General features: G+C 38.2%; 1 protein-coding gene across 2 annotated transcripts in view; it reads left to right on the plus strand.

The window, feature by feature from the left end:
- Positions 1-23,267, plus strand: part of MAGI3 (membrane associated guanylate kinase, WW and PDZ domain containing 3) — a 299,696-nt gene that overhangs the window by 156,721 nt on the left and 119,708 nt on the right. For both annotated transcript variants that reach the window (XM_017869748.1, XM_017869749.1), the window contains exon 3: positions 8,764-8,880. In XM_017869748.1, the coding sequence (XP_017725237.1) occupies positions 8,764-8,880 (117 nt within the window). The remainder of the gene's footprint in view (positions 1-8,763; positions 8,881-23,267) is intronic.

Below are 23,267 nucleotides of genomic sequence, written 5' to 3' on the forward strand. Positions count from 1 at the left end.
GGCTGCAGCAGCTGACCAGCACCGATTGTCTGGCACTCCCTAGTGAGATGACCCCAGTACCTCAGTTGAAAATGCAGAAATCACCGGTCTTCTGTGTCGCTCGCGCTGGGAGTTGGAGACTGGAGCTGTTCCTATTCGGCCATCTTGCTCCACGCCCCCCACCTCTTTTTCTTTACATCTCAGATCCCTGGCCATGTGTCTGAGAGTTTTTTAGAGATATGATTTTTATTTATAAATATATCATACACAGATACACTGGCTTTTTTAAGCAAATAAAAATCATATAAACAAAAAAAATCCACAGTATGATGGGTTTTAGTTACACATAATTTGATTATAATATAGCAATTTTGATGTTGCATTAATATGGAATTCTACATGTGATAAACAGTGTTAGACTTTTAGGAATATGTATTTTTAGTTTGGTAGAGCTCATGGATTTCCAGATGTATAGGCTACTTAAGCCAAAGAGTTCTTTCTCTAGCTACGATTATAATTCTTCTGATTATAAACACATTAAAAAATAATAAAGGAAAGAAGAAGAGGAGGAATGTAAGAAATAAGAAAGGAGGGAGAGAGAAAAGAACACCTTTCTGGGCATGTGTAGGGAAAGCAGCAGGCTTGACCTTCAAATGCCAGTGATATGTAGGACTCAGGGCAGCATATGAAATCTGACCAATATATTTGTGATGGCCCCTTCCAGGAACCTATGCAAAGTGGACACTCCCATTTCAATGTTTACTGTTGCCATAATTCATAATATAGACAAAGAACGTGACCTCTGTAGCAGGAGCCTTTTTTGTGACTGCTGAAGTGGTGGCTTTATTATGTAGAAGATAATAACATTGCTTCATTGCTTTAGTCTGTGTTTCTTCAAAGTGTAACTTGAAAAACTGACTAGTTTTAAAAATGGAAATGGCTCAGGAGACTCCGGAGTATTTAATGCTTTTCACACTTCGCACTGGAGAGGAATTTATTTATATAAATTATTTTAAAAATTCATTAAGTTCCTGCTTGCCTGTAATGAGAGTGGCATACTTAGAGAAATGTGTAGATATAGACCTTCTGAGTTTAAAACCTTGGATATATTCTTTAAGTAGAAGACAGACTAGAAATAATGAGAAAGCATTTGAACACAGATGTGGAATATAGGGGTGACCAGAAAGAATATGTTCATAGTTGTTAGCTTATGGGAATTACAAAGGGTTTTAGTGTCAGACCTGAGTCAGTGGATGTTCTTTTAAATTATTGTTACAAGGTTCTGCGTAACCTACTGGTCTCTGGAACTCTTATCACAGATTGTGTGGATTCTACCTCACTTTCTTAAGAGCCAGCAACACTGGATTTCTCTCAGTTCCTCTAACCACTATGTTCTTCCCCAGCTCAAGTAAGTGCTATTGAATGTCTTGTTTCCTTTACCAACATTTCCCCCACTGCCCTTTTTGCCTTGCTGGCTCCTATGTATCTTTCAGGTTTTGGCTACAGTGGCACTTAGTGAAGTCTTCCCATAACCCCCAGATTTAGGATCTAAGTTGTAAATGCCCACAATACTCTGTATAGTAGTCCCCCCTTATTCTTGGGGGATATGTACCGGATCCTATATATACTATATTTTTTGATCTAATAACCCAGACAGCTACTAAGATAGCCACTGAGTAACTAATGTGTGGGTAGCATATATGGCATGGATATAGGGATGATACAGCAGGACAAAGGGATGACTCACATCCCAGGTGGGATGGAACAGGATGGCATGGGAGTTCATCGCAGCACTCAGAATGGCGTGCAGTCTAAAACTTATTAGTTGTTTATTTCTGGAATTTTCCACTTAATACTTTCAGACCAAGGCTGACTGTAGGTGACAAACCATGGAAAACAAAACGTTAGATAAAGAGGAACTCCTGTACTTCTCTTTTATAATGTTTCCACGTTTGAAATTTCTTCTTCAATGTTTATGTTCCCTGCAAGACTTTAAGTTCCCTTTGGGCTCACTCTCATTCACTGCATTTAGCCCTAAGTACCTACTCCTCAGAACTCAGAAATGACTAGACTGTGTCATGGAAAAGTAGGCTCTTATGAAACAGGAAACCTGTACTCTATAAGTCAAAAGGGACCGTGTCTCTTACACATACATACGCGTGTGCACATACACACACACACACACAGAGAAAGAGAGAGAAAGAAACAGGGATATTCTAGGACAGCGCTTACAGTGTTTACAGTGTAGGCTCTGAAGACAGATTGACTGTGTTCACATCCCAAGTCTGTCACTTACTAGCAGTGTAACCTTGGCCAAGTTACTTAACTTCTCAAAACTTTAGCTTCTTATCTATAAAATGGGAATAATTATAACCTACTTCAAAGGTAATCATGAGGAGTGAGTTAAAACATATAGCATATAATATAATAAATGTAATTAATATGTATATAGTAATGATAATAATTCTAAAATAACAGCCCTAGTCATCAATGTTTCCATTTCTTGTTCTTGTCTTATTCCTATGCCTCTTCCACAGAAAGGAAAGTTTTTGGCTTTTCCTGCTGTAGACTCGTTATACCCAATGGAGCCAGAAGATAATAGATTCAAATGGTTAGCTTAGCCTTATTTTATATTTCAGTCCAGATACCATTTGTGAATATGTTTTAAAATGTTAATAAGTAAAGAACAGAATTTGAGGAATTGACATATAAGCTATATAATTAAAACCTACTTATAAAGACTCATAGAGCTTGCTGCTTTAATGAAGAATTGAAGAAATTGGTGAAGAATTTATTTTAGTGATTTGACAGAGCCAAAATAAAATCAGTTTCATTGTTGAAAAAACACAATTTAACATAAAGTTGTAGACAGACTGTTAAAGAGTGCTGTATCAGTTAAGTGTCTTCTAAAATTTCATGTATTCAAGGATGGAGAGGGTCAAATGGATAGTTAAAAATACAAATTAAGGCCAGGCATGGTGGCTCCCACCTGTAATCCCAGCCAGCACTTTGGGAGGCCAAGGCAGGCAGATCACTTGAGCTCAAGAGTTTGACACCAGTCTGGGCAACGTGACAAACCCCTTTCTCTACCAAAAATACAAAAATTGACCTGGCCTGGTGGCATGTGCCTGTGGTCCCAGCTACTTGGGAGGCTGAGGTGGGAGGACTGCTGGAGTCCCTGAGGCAGAGGTTGCAGTGAAACGAGATCTCACCTCTTCACTCCAGCCTGGTTGACAGAGTGAGACCCCATCTAAAAAAAAAAAAAAAAAAAAAGCTGATTCACTTATTCTGTTTTCTAGATACACACTAAATCTATAAAAACTAAACTAAATCTATAAACTAAATCAATAAAAAATAAACCATGGCCTTGGCCTTTAGATAGCTGACAATTTATGTTTAACAATGTATATGGTATTTTTGAACAGCTTTTGTGCCGTAGAATGAATATGTTTTACTATGAAATGTATAGATACTGATTATCTAGAAAAGCATTGTAAATACTCTTTGTTTTTACAAACAAGTAGACAGTTTGATTTATTATTTCTTTTAGGGAGTCCCCTTCCTTGAGCCAGGGAGCCAGTCTGGCATTAGGCTAATCTCACCACTTTCATGGAGTCTTCCCTTACTGCTATAGATTTCACGAGGTAGAAGAAATAATAAGATGGACTGCTATTCTGAGTCTTGGTCTAATGGAAAAGGACTAGTTTGTAACATTGGTTGTGTGTTGACATGGTTGTATTGAACAGTTTATTGAGAAAGTCACCAGGTTGTCTTGCAGACATCATTGTAAAGAAGAGAACTGAAACATGATTATGCCCATCCTTTGCCTTTAAGGAAAACAGATATTTGCAAGATTATAGCATCTATGGGTGTGATTTCAAGACTAGCGAGTTCTAAAAGAAAATTATTAGAAGAAATTTTATGGGTGTACAAAATGCCCTGAACAGCTCAGGTTTCTTAAAGGATGTGCATGATTAATAGATGAAAGGAGCACATAATCATCACACAGTTACACAGTGCTAAGATTTTAAGAAATAAACATTTAAGAATTTTCAAAGACCAAAATTTAAAACGAGCCGAGATGCCTCAGAGTGCACAAAGAACTTTTAAGGTTGTGTTTGCAGCAAGAACAACAAGAGGGAAGGGATAGCTCACTGTCTGAAGAAGATATTCTTAATGTTTGTTTACAGGTAAAAATCAGACCTATACAATTCTTACTTTGCTTCTGTAATCCTGCAGTAGCAGAAATCCTTTTCCCATAGTAAAAGGTAAAACAAACAACCTGAAACGGAGGAAATTAAACAAACAAACAAAAAATATGAAAAGATGGAGTATCATTCACTTTAAATGAATTTAAATTTTCAAGACCCAAATGAATTGCCTCCCAGGAGTTGATGGACTCAGGTATAATCTTAGGGTTATTGTCAGTATTTTTTTATTTTTTTAACAAAATCACTGAGAATATGGGATAAATACTTGGAGACAGGAGAGAGACAAATGTCCCAGTTTCCAAAAAGGAATAAAGTATATTGCAAAAACCCAAGACCAGTTCCCTACTTTAAACTGTGGTAAAATTGGAAGAGATTGTAAAAAAATGAAACATTGTGTTTAGAAGAGAATGAGATGATCACCATGAATCAATATGAATTTATAAGAATAAGACATGCCAAACTGACCTAATTTTTTTTGCTTTATTTTCAGTTTTATAATTGCTACTGAATTAGAGAATAGTAAAGACATGTTGTATCTTGACTTTAGCCAAGTGGTTGACAATGTTTCCTTATCTATCCTTGTGGAAACATGATGAAATTAGATTGTAATTAGATTGATTTACAGCTGCTTGCCTGACCATCCCCATGCCAGCATGCCCAGGGTTTAGTTAAATAATAGTTACTTTATATACTGGTTCCTCACAGAGAACTGGTGGTGAACATTAATTTGCATATATTCAGAAAGTATGGATTTGTAGTTATTAGGTTTTTTAAGGATTTGTGTGTTGAAACTTGAGTGCCTAGATTTATTCATATGATTGAGGTTTCTGTTAGGGACTTTTTTCCAACCGAGCTGTATTTGTAAGTTATATAAATCTGTTTTTAATTTATATATGTAACCTTGACTTATAAATTACTTAGAAGTCAAGGCATAATATTAGCATTTAGAGCAAAGTCTGACTATGTTAAGAATGCTAACATTATGAGGAATCTTTTCTTTGTTCAGTAACAACTATATTAAGCTCACTTGGATGTTTTTCATACCTTTGAAATGTCATTCCTGTGAACCATCCCTAAATAAAAGGCAGATGTTCATATACAACTTGATAGTACAGATATACTCAGCAGTGTCTTTTTGAGTCAGTGTGTCTGTTGGCCTTCTGGTAATCCCACAGTCAGCTGCCTGTTCAAGATATTTACATCTTTTGGCAGTCCATGATAACTGCTACATCCAATTTTTTTTTTATTAATTGTTACTTTTAGAGACTGCAAACCCATAGTTAACTTATTAAACTTTCATAATTGATATTTCTTTGATGCTTATAATATTTTGCCTCTAGCCTCAAAAAAGTGTGATGACTTTTTTGAATACTTGCAGATGTTTACATAAAATATCACGATTATTTATTTATTTGTTTATTTTTGAGACAGAATCTCACTCTGTTGCCCAGGCTGAAGTGCAGCAGGGCGATCTCGTCTCACTGCGACCTGTGCCTCCCAGGTTCAAGCGATTCTCCTACCTCAGCCTCTAGAGTAGCTGGGATTACGGGCACATACCACCATACCCTGCTAATTTTTGTATTTTCAGTAGAGATGGGGTTTAACCATGTTGGCTAGGCTGGTCTCGATCTCCTGACCTCAAGTAATCCAACTGCCTCGGCCTCCCAAAGTGCTGGGACTATAGGCATGAGCACCGGCCAAAATACCACACTTACAAAATTGTCCCTCACACTTTTCTTTGCAACTGTTCATCTTGGTGTTACATCTAGAATCCCAGTAGAAGTGAAGGGTGAAAAAAAGAGTGCAATTCCAGCCTTGGCCTCTCAGTCTCAAGATCTTGTAGGCCCTTGAAAGAAGAATTGAGGCCCTGCGTGGTGACTCAAGCCTGTAATCCTAGCACTTTGGGAGGCCGAGATGGGCGGATCATGAGGTCAGGAGATTGAGACCAACCTGGCTAACACGGTGAAACCTCATTTCTACTAAAAATACAAAAAATTAACCGGGCGTCGTGGCGGGCGCCTGTAGTCCCAGCTACTGGGGAGGCTGAGGCAGGAGAATGGGGTGAACCCGGGAGGCGGAGCTTGCAGTGAGCTGAGATCGCGCCACCACACTCCAGCCTGGGCGACAGAGCGAGACTCCGTCTCAAAAAACAAAACAAAACAAAATAAAACAAAAATTGAGTTGTTTCAATTATTTTGCCTTAAGAGACCCATTATGCTGTATTTCTGATTTTATTGTGGCTTTGTCCTTAATTATATCTAATTTGGTGGTTGTTATTTTATAGACTAAAATACAATCTGAGTTTTTAGCATTTTATAGTTATCTTTGTAAGTTATACTGTATCTGACAGTAAAGCTTCAAATTAAAAAAAAGGAAATTGTGAGTTAATAAAACAAAGTATTGAGTCAGATTGTCTTTTAAATTATTCATGTATTATCTTTTATCCAAATTAAGTCTTTTCTGAAAATATGTTGTATAGCAGATTTTAGATATTGGAGCCTACATTATGTTATTTTTAAGTGGGGAAAAAACAATGATGCATTCTCTGTCCGTTCAAAAACCCTAACCAGACTTCCCCAAGTATCACAAAACACCTTTAGGCAACTATATAGCGATTTACCAAAACCTTTTTATAACATTTACAAAGCATTTGAGATATCTCTTACCTGATTTTAAAAATACTTAATGAATTCATTATTTGGTATATTTTTGTTCAATAAGCAATGAGACTATGCAGTATTGATTATAAATTAGCATTTTATTCTATCCAGTGATGAATAGTATACTGTACTATTCTGTATTATAAATTTTAAAAATGAAATAATATTATTCTTATCTAAATAATACTTGGGTTAGTGGGATCCCTAAATGCTTAATAGAAACAATCTCTGGGATCAGAGATTCTTCTGTGTTCATCCTGGTAAATATCTTTCAGGTTTATTAAAATCACAAAGGCTCCCCCTTGCTCAGCATCTATTTTTGGCAAGACAAAAGAAGGATTTTTTAAGGTTTGTGTATATTAGTTTAGGGTCTGAATATGTTTGCTGAACTTTTGACACACACTGATTTCCTGCTTATATTAGCACTGTCTTGCATAGGTTATGTTCATTTATACATATGAGAAGAGCAAAAGAGGGAATTAGAAATGTAATATTGTGGAATAATAGTTAAAAGAATTGGCTGATCTATAGTATTTGATTTATCTAACCTTGTCATAAGTGTGTTGCTCTAAATAAAATAGTATACTTTAATCAACTGTTCTTATTAGTAAAATAATCTATTTTGCTTTAGCATTGATTTTTTTTCTAATTATCTGAAGCCTTGTCTAATGAACAGTGGTTTGGACTACTTGGAGTTTCATTTTAAGTTCAACCCTTAGTATAAATTCATTGCTATCAGATTTCTGCAATCCTATTTTTTCTGCTTAATATTTCTTTGAGAGCCCTTATATTTCTCTATTTATTTCCTATTTTCCCCACAAATAATAGAAAATCTTTGACTTTCTTAATTATTCATATTGTATCTAGGAGTCAAGCAAGTGGACAGAAAATGCCTGTTAAATCTAGTGATAGGCAGAAGACCGTAAGGTGGGGCCAGTTTGGCCTTTTCGAAGATCAGAAAGATGGCCAAGCATAGGTGGAGCAGTGTTTGACAGTGGGAAGAGTGACCAAATTAGGATCAGAGATGGCTGGAGTCAGAACATGTAGGGCCTTCCAGTCGCTGTTCAGGTTTTAGATTTTGATGCAAGTACAAGATATCTTGGGGGACCCTAAACAGAGTAGTAATTATCAGATTTATGTTTTAAATCTCACTCTGGCTGCTAAGTGGTGGGCTGCAGAAAGGAGACAAGAATAGATGCCGATTAGAAGGCTGGGACAAAATTCCAGATGAGGAATCAGTGGGGGCTTAGATTAGGGTGGTGGCAAAGGAAATGAAGAAAAGTCTTCATATGTCTTGAAAGTAGAACTGACAAAAGTTGCTAATGGGTTGGATCTGGATGGGTAGAATGAAAAGGAGAAATCAAGGATGATTTCTAGATTTCGAGATTGTTTTGCAAGCTGATGGTGCCTTCTACAATAGGGAAAATGTTGGGGAGGAAACATTGGGGGCAGATAGAATTAAAAGTTCTGTTTTGGCTATCTGAAACTTGAGATGTTTATTTGACTTCCAAATATATCTGCAATATATATGGATCAGTTTGATGAGTTTAGAGCTTGGCAGAGGTAGATCAAGGACGGAGACATGATATGAATGTGGAAGTTATCATTATATAGATAGCATTTAAAGCCATGGGACTAAATGAAATTACTCTGAATATTTTTGTCACCCTCTCTGACCTGTACCTTCTCCATCCCTTACCATGTAAAATTATTCTCACATTATGTTGCAGGTACATATTTTAATTATAGTACCTATAAATAATTTGGTTTTATTTTCTTTTTAGTAAAATACTCTGATTCCTTTATCCAATTTATAGGTAACTGGTTTAAGAGTATTCAGTTACTAGCTTCTATATTTAAGTGAACGTCTAAAAATTATGCATTTATTTTCTGTTTTTTTGTCTTTGCTCCAGGCAAAGTCATTAATAAAGATTTGCGGCATTACCTAAGTCTTCAGTTTCAAAAAGGATCAGTTGACCACAAACTGCAGCAAGTGATCAGAGATAATCTCTACTTGAGAACCATTCCATGTAAGTATGTGATGGAATAAAAGAACTGAAGCAGAAATGTCCTTTCTTAACTAATTAAACATCTACAGATAGTTTGATAGAGTATTTCACATGAAATTGTGAAGACTAAGTTGGGAACAAAAATGAAACAAAATTGGATAAGAAGAAAAAGTTTCAGAGAACTTGAGAGGTTTTGTTTTAAAAGTAGAAAACTGGGCCGGGTGCAGTGACTCACACCTATAATCCTAGCACTTTTTGAGGCCAGGGCAGGTGGATCACTTGAGGTCAGGAGTTTGAGACCAGCCTGGCCAAATGGTGAAACCTTGTCGCTACAAAAAACACAAAAATTAGCTGAGTGTGGTGACAGGCACCTGTAATCCCAGCTACTTTGAAGACTGAGGCAGGAGAATCGCTTGAACTGAGGAAGTGGAGGTTGCAGTGAGCCGAGATCACGCCACTGCACTCCAGCCTGGATGACAGAGCAAGACTCTCCCTCGGGGAAAAAAAAAAAAAAAAAGGTATAAAGTAGAAAAACTGGAAGATTCTATATTGTGACTTTTAAAAAGTGATGACTAGAATTTAAGACTATGTAATCCCAGCATTTTGGGAGGCTGAGGTGGGCAGATCACCTGAGGTCAGGAGTTTGAGACTAGCCTGGCCAACATGGTGAAACCCCATCTCTACTAAAACAAAAATTAGCCAAGCATGGTGGCAGGCACCTGTAATCCCAGCTACTTGGGAGGCTGAGGCAGGAGAATCGCTTGAACCCAAGAGGCGGAGGTTGCAGTGAGCCAAGATCACGCCATTGCACTCCCGCCTGGGCGACAGCAGCGAGACCCCCATCTCGAAAAAAAGAAAAAAAGGAAATCAAAAAAGAATATATATTTACATGTTGTTAACTAGATTTTATTCCTGTAAATCGATTTGTAAAGCCTTATGCAGTAAGAAGACTTTTTAGCTCCCAATGCCTTGTATACCAAGAACAAGTATTTTATTAGAACATTATTTTATTTTATTTTATTTTATTTTATTATTTATATTTTTTTATTTGAAGGGAAGTCTACGCTCTGTCGCAACGACTGGAGTGCAGTGGCGAATCTCAGCCTCACTGCAATACGCCTCCCGGGTTTTACAAATCAGCATTCTCCTGCCTCAGCACCACCCCACCATCACCCCCCCACCCCTAACTAAACCCCTCCCCACATCAGCAACCGAACCCGGTAGTCGGGACTACCTACAGGCGCGCCGCACCAAGCATCGACCGAATCTCGCCCGATACAGTTCTTTGTATTTATGGTAGAGACGGGCGATTATAACCGCTGGTCTATCAGCCAGGATGGTCCTCCGATCCTTCCCTGACCCTGTGATCCGCCCGTCTCAGCCCTCCCACAAGTGCTGGGATTACAGGCTCTGAGCTACCGCGCCCGGCCTAGAACATTATTTTAAAATAATTTTAAAATCTGCCTCTTCCCCAACAAGAAAAAAAAAAAAGGAAGAAGAAAAGAAGGAAAGGAACTCTCTCTTACTTGGAATAATTTTTTTTCCCTCCCTCCCTGGCTTCCTCCCTTCCTACCTTGACTATGTAGTGGCAAAGAGCTAAGTAAAGTTGAGTTCAAAATCTTTACTCTAGAATCTTACTGGCTACTTTACTTGGGCAAGTTACTTAATGTTTCTGGTCCTCAGAAACTCTGTATATAGAATTAAAATAACAAGACTCACCTCATGTAGCTGTCACTAGGATTTAAAATGAGAGCATGTATGTAAAACTGCTTGGCCTAGAGTAGGCACTCAAGTAGTGTTTGTCCCCTTCTCCCATTCCAACTGGATCTCCTGCCTCTCATTTCACCTCAATTCAATCGATTTTTAAAGTACACATTTCTCAGCACTATAGGAAAGGGGAAAAAATTTAAAAATAAAGTGGACATCCAATTCTTGTCCATCTATAGTTTATCCTTCAAAGATTTCCACTGACAAATCAAGTTCAGACTCCTTAGCATCACATAAAATATTTTCATTTTTTTAATCTGCCTCTTTATGATTTCCTCCTACAAATCTGCCTTGTAGCTGCAGATCACAACTTCTGCCTTTATTTCAATTTGTATTTGCCTGATGTGTCTTTGTCCATCTTGCTATTCTTAAAGTCTCTGAATCTCTGTTTTACAAATAGTTCTGGACTTTACTCAGTAGCCAGTGTGAAACTTTTTAAATTTTATTGATGTGATCAATATCTTTAGCCTCAGTTCTGTCATGGTTTTATATTTACCATATATAAGCCTTTTGTATGAAAATCCTTTCACTATGTAGTCATTTTATTTGATCTCTCTCTTTTTAGAAAGGTTTGTAGGGATCTTTTTTTTTAATGGTTACCTTGATACCTTTATATAATAATCTTTGTTCCTCCCTCCCTCTTTTTTTGCTTCTATCTCTACTATGAGTAATATTTAAATTACTTAGTCATCTCTTCTTTTTCCTTCCTTCTCTCCCATCATCTGACTTGAAGTAATACCTTTTTATTCCTACCAAATATGAGGTGATCAGTAAGCTTATTCCACTTTGCATGTGCTTTCCTCATTCTTACCCTATTTTTTTTTTTTTTTTTATAGTTGGGCTGTATCTACATTGGCTAAGCAAATAGCCATTACATTACTGTAATTTCCTCCTTTATAATTATCATTTATCTTTTATTCTGTGGGTAAATACATATTTAATATAACCACCAATCCTTATGTTGTTATTTTTTCACTAATTGTAGTTGTCTAAAGCTTTTTCTTTACCCAATTTCCCAGCAAAGGCTCACAGGATCATCTTAGGATTTTGTTTGTAGCCTTTATACTTTGATGTTTGTTTGGATGGATATAAAATTTTTGACTCATTTTCTTTCCTCAACTATCTTAAATGTATTAGTCAACTGTCTAACTGTTTTTGGCATAAAGCATTGCTGTTAAAGAGTTTGGTAGCAATCTAATTTTCATTTCTTTGTAAGTAACTTGATATTTTCCTGCATGAGATGTCTCATTTTAGTTTCATAGCTCTAGAGCTTCCTCTTCCCTTGTTAAAACAAGATAATAAAATATGTACTTGTACTTTCTAAGATAGGTCTTTTTTTTTTACTGCCCTCTGCCACTTTCAGTTGAGTTTTTCTTTTAATTTTATTGTTCTAGTTTTGCAGTTTCCTCACTGTGAGGTTTTTATCCTTGAAGGGAGCTAAAATTTATTTTGTTTCATTTCATAGGGTCCAAGCAGCTGTAGCCCTTTTAGATCTCAATAGGCCCTCTTAACTTACACCCAAATTGAAGTGTCCAAAGCTCCCTCTAGGAACCTAGACACAATGCCGCATCAGTAGCAGTTAGCATACTGAAGGGTCACATCTGGTCTCTAAATATCATACTTTCCTAAAAAGTTTGAGGTCTCCTTGGAGATAGTTCTGATTCTAGGTCTGGGGCAAGGAAAGTACACGATGAGCTTTGGAGCATGTAAGTGTATCAGAACGTATATAGTGCTTAAAAAATTATAGAGACATACCAGAAGGACATAGAAGCCACCTAAAAGGAGGCTTACTCCAAAAATCTGAGACAATTTGAGCAACAGTGTTGAAAAAAGAGAGAGAGCACTTCTATTGTCAGATATTGAGCTGTAGGTGGAATGGGATTGTAATCCCTGAGAGAAGAAGAAAGGAGACCACACACAGAGGAATCCTATAATTTCCTCAAGTTTCTACTTAAAGGCACTTTCTGGACCACAGCACAAGGAAGGAGAGCCCAGGCAGAGTACAATGGACTCTGAGTTGAAGGGACAGAAATCTGAGTTCAAGAAGCCTGAGGTGTCTGGAATTTGCAGGACAGAATGTCACAGAGAAGACAGCTATGAATAAAAAGAGCTCAAGCAATCTGTAAAGGCACCCCCTTGACTCTGTGGCTGAATACTAAGCTGAGAAGATGTAGGACGAGACTCTTCAAGGTTAAACCAAAAAATCTCTTGGAGTTGTAAGTTTAACAATTCCCAGAGCTCACCCAGGGCCAGGAGACATTTGAGTTCTAATCAGCTTGGTGGAAGAATCCCATAAGACTCCTGCCTTACTAGCAGGGCTAAAATAGCCACAGATAAAGCTCCTCTAGCCCTGCTTTAACAAAGCTTAATTAAGCAAGACCCTAAAGGATCAAGTGAATATGCATGCAACTTAACTGCTAGCAAAAAAGGAAGAAAGAAAGAGGTAAATCAGCACTCTTTAAAGAAAGACATTGGCCGGGCTCAGTGGCTCATGCCTGTAATCCCAGCACTTTGGGAGGCTGAGGCAGGTGGATCATGAGGTTAAGAGATCGAGACCATCCTGGCCTACATGGTGAAACCTCGTCCCTACTGAAAATACAAAAATTAGCTGGGCATGGTGGTGTGTGCCTGTAGTCCCAGCTACTTGGGAGGCTGAAGCAGGAGAATCGCTTGAACCCAGGAGACAGAGGTTGCAGTGAGCCGAGATCGTGCCACTGCACTCCAGCCTGGCGACATAGTGAGACTCCATCTCAAACAAACAAACAAACAAAAAATAGAAAGACAACAAAATGGAAACATTGCATAACAAAATATTCAAAATGTCCAGCATCTAATAAAAAATTACTAGACCTGCAAAACGCAGGAAAATGTGACCTATAATCAAAAGAAAAGTCAGCTGATAGAAAAAAGAAACAGAACTGACACATGATGGCAGGACTATACCAGCAGTTTTAGTTATTAGAAATACTCTCAAGGATTTAAAGAACAATATCAACATAATGAAGAGAAAAATTATATATAAATATTTATATGTGTATGTATGTGTGTGTGTATGTATGTGTGTGTGTGTGTGTGTGTATATATGTATATATGAATTAAGTGGAACCTTAAAAATTCACTGAATGGACTTAACAGAAGATTCAAAACTGGAGAAGAAAAGATCAGTGAACCTGAACACATAGCAGTATAAACTAATGAAACTGAAGCACAGAGAAGAAAATGACTGAGAAAGTGAAAACTTTTTTTTTTTTGAACAACCAGATGACAATGGGGAGGGGAGAGATTTCTACTTCTGCCATGAAGTACCAGTACCATAACTAGTACTAGATTTACCCTGTTGTCATAGACAATTAGAAATTGGATGAGGAATATGTAACAGCTGTTTTCAGACATTTAAATATAGGCAAAACAGGACTACGATGCATTTATATTTACCCATGGCAAACTATCAAGCCAAAGTGGAGGAAGGAGAAAAATACTTAAAGAAATAGTGACTGAAATTTTTCCAAATTTGATGAAAATAATAAGTGCACAGATCAAAGAAGCTCAATAGACCCGAAACAGGAGAAACATGAAGAAAACCATATCAAAGGACATCATAATTAGATTATAAAAAACCATTGATAAAAAGAAAATGATGCTGGGCATGCTGGCATGTGCCTGTAATCTCAACTCAGCAGGAAGCTGAGGTGGGTGGATCACTTGAGCCCAAGAGTTCAAATCCAGCCTGGGCAGCATAGTGAGACCCCATCTCTAAATAAAGTAAAATAAAATAAAAATTTTTGAAAAAGAAAATGCAAAAAAAAACAGAAAAAAAAGATAAATTACATGCAAGGGAACAAAGAATGACTGCAGAATCCACAGAAACAGTATAAGCCAGAGTCCATCAAATAACATCTTTAACATGCTGCAAGGAAAAAAAAAATGCCAACCTGGATTTCTATATACAACAAAATATCCTTCAAAATGAAAGAGAAATAAAGAATTTTCAGACAAACAAAAAGGTGAAGTTTTCAGCAGCAGATATTAATATTTCTTACACTGTAAGAAATATTAAAGATTGGACAAAATGCACAAACAACAAACAAAACGAAATATTAAAGGAAATTCTTCAGGTAGAAGGGAAATGATACCAGAGCAATAGAACTGAAAGGAAAATACACAGCTTCATAATTACAGTTCAAGATTTCAACATCCCCTTTTAGTAATTAATTTTAAAATTAAGCAAAAAAATCTGTAAGGTAATAGAAAACATGAACAGCATTTTCAACCAGCTTGACCTAGTTACTATTTATTAGAAGATGCCACCCAACAGCAGCAGAATCCACATGCTTTTCTAGTATAGATGATACATTCACAAATATAGACCATATTCTGTACCACAAGGCAAGTACTGATACGTTTAAGAGGATTTAGACTTAAATCATATAAAACATGTTATCTGGCCATCATGAAATTAAATTAGAAATTATTAACGATGATGGGAGGATTGCTTGAGGCTAGGAATTTGATACCAGTCTGGGCAACATACCAAGACCCCATCTCTGCAAAAAAAAAACTTTTTTAAACGAGGCAGGCAAGGTGGCAGGTACCTATAGTCCTAGCTACTTGAGAGGCTGAGGCGGGAGGATCACTTGAGCCCAGGAGTTTGAGGCTATAGTGAGCTATAATCACGTCAAGAGTGAGACCCTGTCTCTTAAAAAAAAAAGAGAAAGAAATTACTAACAGAAAGATATTCAGAAATTAATAATTAATAGCACACTTCTAAATAAACTGTGAGTTGAATAAATCACAAAGGAGACTACAAAATATTACACATATCAACCAACAAATTGAAATGTATCAGACACAATATATGAAAATTTGTAGGATGTAGCTAGAGTAGTATTTAGATGGAAACTGACAGTATTAAATACTTATATTAGAAAATAATGAAGATTTCAAGTTAGTGATCTAAACTTCTACCTTAAGAATCTTAAAAAGGAGAAAAATACTTATTTTAAGTAGAAGGAAGAAAACATAAAGAGTAGAAACCAGTGAAATAGAAAATAGAAAAAAATCAGTGAAACCCAAAGCTCATACTTTGAGATCAATAAAAGTGATAAACCTCTAGCTAGACCGCTTAGGAAGAAATTAAACACAAATTAATGCTATCAGGAGGCTGGGTGCAGTGGCTCATGCCTGTAATCCCAGTGCTTTGGGAGGCTGAGGCAGGAGGATTGCTTGAGTCCAGGAGTTTGAGATAAGCCTGGGCAAATAGTGACTCTGTTACTACAAAGCAAAACAATATCAGGAATGAGAGAGGTGACATCACTGAAAATCCTATAGATGTTAAGTGTGTAAGTGTATGATAAATAATTTTATTTTTTTGAGACAGTCTCACTCTGTCACCCAGGTCCTGGAATTCATTGGTGTGATTATAACTGAACTTCCATTTCTTCCATCTCCTGGGCTCAAGTTATCCTCTTGCCTCAACTTCCTTAGTTGCTGGAACTACAGATGTGTGCCACCATGCCCAGCTAATTTTTTTTATTTATTTATTTTTAGTAGAGATGAGGTCTTGCTATGTTGCCTAGGCTGGTCTCAAACTCTTGAGCTCAAGTGATCCTCTGGCCTTGGCCTCCCAAAGTGTTGGAATTACAGATGTGAGACCCCACACCTGGCCTAATAAGGAATATTCTGAATAACTTTATGCTAATAAACTCAACAACTTAGATAAAATGGACAAATTCTTTAGAAGACAAAAACTACCATTGCTCACTCATGAAGAAATAGGTGAGCTGAAAAACCCTCTATCTATTAAAGAAATTGAATTTTAGTTTTTAACTTTCCTATAAAGAAAACTTTAGGGGAGAGGGGTAGGCACCATCTCTGCTTTTTGGTCAACTCAGCCATTCCAGCATGCGGGCTTTGGAGAGTCCAGAAGGTCCGGACCCAACACAGTGGCTTTGCCAGATCATGGCCAGACTGCTGCTTTAAGCAGTCTGGATCACATCCTCCTTACTGGGCAGGGCCTCCCAGCTGGGCCCTCCAGCCGTGCCCACTGGCACATACTATGGACAGAGCTCTGATCTCTCCCTGGGATGGAGTGCCCCAGGGAGGGGAGGGCTGCCACCTGAGTTAGATGGATGACTTAACTGTTACAGCCTACAGGCTTTGGAGAGTCCAAGTTGATGGGTAGAAGCGGTTCTCCACCAGGACACAGCTGTTCTGTTGAGGTGTGGTCAGACTGTTTCTTTAAGCCAGACTCTGATCCACTCCTTGTCTCAGCTGGTCCTCCCAGCTGGCTCTTCCCAGCCAGGGCCTCCAGCCACCACCCATGTTCTATGGAACTGACAGAGCTCCAATTTCTCCCTGGGACAGAGTGCCTGAGGGATGGGCAAGCTGCTACCTTGGCCGTTTGGGCTCATCAATGGGTCCATCCTGTGGGCCTTGGAGAGCCCAGACCAATCAGGAGGGGAAGGAATCCCTAACACAACACAGCTCCTCTACCAAAAAGCAGCCACACTGATCCCGTTCATCCTCACTGGGTGAGACTTCCCAACTGGGGTCTCCATCCACCTCCTCCAGGTACATTTGGGCTGGCAATAGGTCAGTATCCACCTGGGACAGAGCTTCCAGAGGAAGGAGCAAGCTGCCATCTTTGCTGTTTTGCAGCCTTCACTGGTGATACCTCCAGGTACAGGATGAACCAAAGCAACTAGAGTCTGGAGCAGACCCCCAGCACACTGCAGCAGCACTGCAGAAGAGTGGCCAGACTGTTAAAAGAAACAAATAAACAGAAAACAACAACAAAGAAAAACCACAAAAACCCCGTCCAAAGATCAGCAACCTCAAAGATCAAAGGTACGTAAGCCCACAATGATGAGAAAGAATCAATGCAAAAAAAGCAGAAAACTCAAAAAACCTAGCATGTCCCCTTTCTCCCAGATGACCACAACACCTCTCCAGCAAGGTCTCAGAAGCAGGCTGAGGCTGAGATGGCTGAAATGACAGAAGTAGGCTTCAGAAGATGGGTAATAATGAACTTCACTGAGCTAAAGGAGCACATTGTAACCCCATGCAAAGAAGCTAAGAATCATCATAGAACAATACAGGAACTGACAGCTAAAGCCATTTTAGAGAAGAACATAACTCCCTGTTAGAGCTGAAAACACACTACAAGAACTTCACAATGCAATCATAAGTATTAATAGCAGAATAAACCAAGTGGGGGAAAGAATCTAAGAACTGGAAGACTGGCTTTCTGAATTAAGACAGGCAGACAAGAATAAAGAAAAAAGAATGAAAATGAATGAACAAAACCTCCGAGAAACAGGGGATTATATAGAGACCAAATCTACGACTGATTGGGGTACCTGAAAATGATGGGGAAAATGGAACCAAGTTGGAAAACATACTTCAGGATATCATCCAGGAGAATTTCCCCAACCTAGCAAGACAGACCAAGCCAACATTCAAATTCAGGAAATGCAGAGAACCCCAGTAAGATACTCCATGAGAAGATCATCCCCAAGACAATTAATAATCAGATTCTTTAAGGTTGAAATGAAAGAAAAAATGTTAAGCACAGCCAGAGAGAAAGGCCAGGTCACATACAAAGAGAAGCCACCAGATAAAAACGGTGAACCTCTCAGTGGAAACCCTGCAAGCCAGAGAGATTGGGGCCAATAATCAACATTACCAACCCAGAATTTCATATCTGGCCAAACCAAGCTTCATAAGCAAAGGAGAATTAATATCCTTTACAGACAAGCAAATGCTAAGGGAATTCATTACCACTAGACCTGCCTTGCAAAAGCACCTGAAGGAAGCACTAAATATGAAAAGGAAAAACCATCATTACCAGCCACTACAAAAACACACTGTGGTGCACAGACCAGTGACATTATGAAGCAACCACCGTAAACAAGTCTGCCAAATAACCAGCTAGCGTCATGATGACAGTATCAAATCCACACATAACCATGGTGTCCTTAAATATAAATGGGCTAAATGCCCCAATTAAAAGACAAAGAATAGCAAGCTGTATAAAGAATCAAGATCCATCAATACACTGTTTTCAAGAGACCCATCTCACATGCAAAGACACACATAGGCTCAAAATAAAGGGATGGAGGAAAATTTTTTCAAGCCAATGGAAAAAAGCAATTCTAGTTTCAGACAAAATAGACTTTAACCAACAGACTTTAAAATAGACTTTAAACCAACAAAGATCAAAAAAGTCAAAGAAGGGCATTACATAATGGTAAAGGGTTCAATTCAACGGTAAGAGCCAACTACCCTAAATACATATGCTCCCAATAGAGGAGCACCCAGATTCATAAAGTTCTTTATTTTATTTTATTTTTTTTTGAGAGGGAGTCTCACTCTGTCTCCCAGGCTGAAGTGCAGTGGTGCGATCTTGGCTCACTGCAGCCTCCGCCTCCTGGGATCAAGCAATTCTCCTGCCTCAGCCTTCTGAGTAACTGAGACAGTAGGTGCCCACCACCACACCTGGCTAATTTTTTTGTATTTTTTTAGTAGAGACAGAGTTTCACCATGTTGGCCAAGCTGGTCTCGAATTCCTGACCTCAAGTGATCTACTCATCTCAGCCTCCCAAAGTCCTGTGATTACAGGCATGAGCCACTGTGCCTGGCCATAAAGCAAGTTCTTAGGGACCTTCAAAGTGACTTAGACTCCCACACAATAATCGTGGGAGACTTTAACACCCACTGACAATATTAGGCAGATCATTGAGACGGAAAATTAACAAAGATATTCAGGACCTGAACTCAGCTCTGGATCAAGAGGACCTGATAGATATCTACAGAACTCTCCACCCCAAAACAACAGAATATACGTTCTTCTCATCACTGCACGGTACTTACTCTAAAACTGATCACATAATAGGAAGTAAAACACTCCTCAGCAAATGCAAAAGAACTGAAATCATAACAATCTCTCAGACCACAGTGTAATCAAATTAGAAATTAAGATTAAGAAATTCACTCAAAAATTAGTTGAATATGGTGGCACACTCCTGTAGTCCTAGCTACTCATGGGGCTGAGGCAGGAGAATCGCTTGAACCGGGAGGTGGAGGTTGCAGTGAGCTGAGATTGCACCACTGTACTCCTGTCTGAGCCACAGAGTGAGACGCTATCTAAAAAAGAAAAAGAAAGGAAGAAAGAAAGAAAAGAAGAAGAAAGAAGGAAGGAAAGAAAGAAAGAGAAAGAAAGAAGTTCACTCAAAACCATACAACTACATGGAAATTGGACAACCTGCTCTTGAATGACTCTTGGGTAAATAATGAAATTGAGACAGAAGTCAAGAAGTTCTTTGAAACCAATGAGAAGAAAGAGACAACATATCAGAATCTCTGAGATACAGCTAAAGCAGTGTTAAGAGGGAAGTTTATAGTACTAAATGCCCACATCAAAAGGCTAGAAAGATCTCAAGTTAACAACCTAACATCACAACTAAAAGACCTAGAGAACCAAGAGCAAACAAACCCCAAAGCTAGAAGAAGAAGACAAGAAATAACCAAGATCAGAGCTGAACTGAAGGAGATAGAGACATGAAAAACCCTTCAAAAAAAATCAACAAATCCAGGAGCTGGGTTTTTGAAAAAAATAATAAAATAGACTGCTAGCTAGACTAATAAAGAAGAAAAGACAGAAGATTCAAACAAACACAATCAGAAATGATAAGGGGGAATATCACCACTGACCCCTCAGAAATACAAACAACCATCAGAGAATACTATAAACACCTCTATGAAAATAAACTAGAAAATCTAGAAGAAAACGGATAAATTCCTGGACATATACACCCTCTCAAGGCTGAACCAGAAAGAAGTTGATTCCCTGAAGAGACCAATAGCCAATTCTGAAATTGAGGCAGTAACAAATAGCCTACCAACCAAAAACAACCCAGGACCAGATGGATTTATAGCTGAATTCTACCAGAGGTACAAAGAGGAGCTGGTACCATTTCTTCTGAAGCTATTCCAAATAATTGAAAAGGAGGGACCCCTCCCTTACTCATTTTATGAGGCCGGCATCATCCTGATACCAAAACCTGGCAGAGATACAACAAAAAAAGAAAACTTCAGGCCAGTATCCCTAATGAACATCAATGAAAAAACCCTCAGTAAAATACTGGCAAACTAAATCCAACAGCACATCAAAAAGCTCATCCACCACAATCAAGTCGGCTTCATCCCCAGGATGCAAGGCTGGTTCAACATACACAAATCAATAAACATAATTCACCACATAAACAGAACTAAAGACAAAAACCACATGATTATCTCAGTAGATGCAGAAAAAGCCTTCGATAAAATTCAACAACGCTTCATGTTAAAAATTCTCAATAAACTAGATATTGAAGGAACATATCTCAAAATAATAAGACCCACAGCCAATATCATACTGAATGGACAAAAGCTAGAACCATTGCCCTTGAAAACCAACACAAGACAAGGATGCCCTCTTTTGCCACTCCTATTCAATATAGTTTTGGAAGTTCTGACAAGGGCAATCAAGAAAGAGAAAGAAAGAGCATATTCACATAGGAAGAGGAAGTGAAACTATCCCTGTTTGCCGATGACATGATCTCCTGTATCTAGAAAATTCCACTGTTTCTGCCCAAAAGCTTCTTAAACTGATAGGCAACTTCAGCAAAATCTCAGGGTACAAAATCAATGTGCAAAAATTGCTAGCATTCCTATATAGCAATAACAGGCAAGCTGAGAGCCAAAATCCAGAATGAACTCCCATTCACAATTGCCACAAAAAAAGAATAAAATACCTAGGAATACAGCTAACAAGGGAAGTAAATGACCTCTTCAAGAACTACAAACGACTGCTCAAAGAAATCAGAGATGATGACACAAATAAATGGAAAAACGTTCCATGCTTATGAATAGGAAGAATCAGTATCATCAAAATGGCCATACTGCCCATAGTAATTTATAGATTCAATGCTATTCCCATTAAACTATCATTGACATTCTTCACAGAATTAGGGGGGAAAAAACTATTTTACAATTCATTTGGAACAGAAAATCAAATGTTCTCACTTATAATTGGGAGCTGAGTGATGAGAACGCATGGACACATGGTGGGGAACAGCACACACTGGGGCCTGTTGGAGGGTGGGAGGAAGGACAGCATCAGTAAGAATAGCTAATGGATGCTGGGCTTAATACGTAGATGATAGGATGATCTGTGCAGCTAATTACCATGGCACACGTTTAAGTAAAAAAACATGCACATGTACCCCAGAACTTAGAATAAAAGTTGGAAAAAAGAAAGAAAACTTGAGGCCTGGGTGATACTGGTAAATTGTTCTGAACATTTAAGAAAGAAATAATACCAATTCTACACAAACTCTTTTAGAAAATATAGGAGGGAACATTTCCCAACTCATTCTGTGTTGTGAACATGATTCTGATTCTAAAATCAAACAAAAATATTAAAAGAAAATGTTAGGCTAAAATTTTTCTTGAATGTAGACTCAGAAATTCTTAACAGTATTTTAGCAAGTCAATATATATGTAGCAATATGTAAAAGGATAATACATTATGATCAAGTGGAGTTTGTTTCAGGAATGCCAGGTTGGTATAACATTTCAAAATTAATATAGTAATACTAGAAAACAAAAACCAATGATCTTTTCAATAGATGCAGAAAAATTATTTGGCAAAATTCAACTCCCATTTTTGATAGAATCTCTCAGAAAATTAGTCTGCCATTTATTACCCATATTGCCTCTTAGCTATAAATCTACTTTCTTGCCTGGTTGTGATACTGTAACATTTGTCTCCTGTCCGTTGGCACAGTGTTAAGCTTTCAATAGAGGGCACAGGAAGGATACTGGACAAAGAAGAGAGTTCTTTTCCTGGTTCCAGTGTATCTTTTTCTTTTTGCTCCTGCTATCCAAAAAGACACCCAGCAAGTTTCAGCAGTACTCTAGCAGTCAGCTTCTCAGTGACAAGTTCAGTGGCACACCTGCAGGAGACTTCCTTACAGCAAGTTCAGCAACACCCTCACAGGTGATTTCATGAGTACCAGCAGTATACCAGCTGACTTCTTAGCAGGTTCCTGGTGAGTTCTGTGACATCCCATTTGGTCCCCCAGTTTTCAGCAACATCCTCTGCAGCCAGTTTTCCTATGGATTACTGGCAAGTCCAGCCAGTGTCTGAGCTGGTTTTCTATTTAGAAACCCCACTCACCACCATAGGTAGCTTGCTGGTGAATTTCATTGGTACCCCATGCAGTTCCCTGCCTATAATCCTTGACCCACTAACTGTAAACTAGCTCTGTCCTCAGGCAACCCAGCAAAATTCCCCACCATCCACTGGGCTGTTACCACACCCTCTTCAATGAGGTCTGAATCCCAGACTTTGGGAGAGTCCTTCCCTTCCAAGTTTGTTCCTGATTTAACTATTCTACCTCAGCTTTAGGGTGATATTCTTTAGAGTCTTTGTTTATTCCTACTTAGTTAATTCCCTGTAAACAGTTAACAATTCTGTATACTAAACTGTCTCTGTTCAGATTGCCATGTGGTTTCTCTCTCTTGTCTGGATCTTGATACAGAATTAGTACAAGTAGTGCTCCCAGGAGACAGAACCTCCAAGAAGGGATTTCAGAATT

Source organism: Rhinopithecus bieti, unplaced genomic scaffold (genome assembly GCF_001698545.2).
Source record: "Rhinopithecus bieti isolate Rb0 unplaced genomic scaffold, ASM169854v2 scaffold_3040, whole genome shotgun sequence".
NCBI classification, from domain to species: Eukaryota; Metazoa; Chordata; class Mammalia; order Primates; family Cercopithecidae; genus Rhinopithecus; species Rhinopithecus bieti.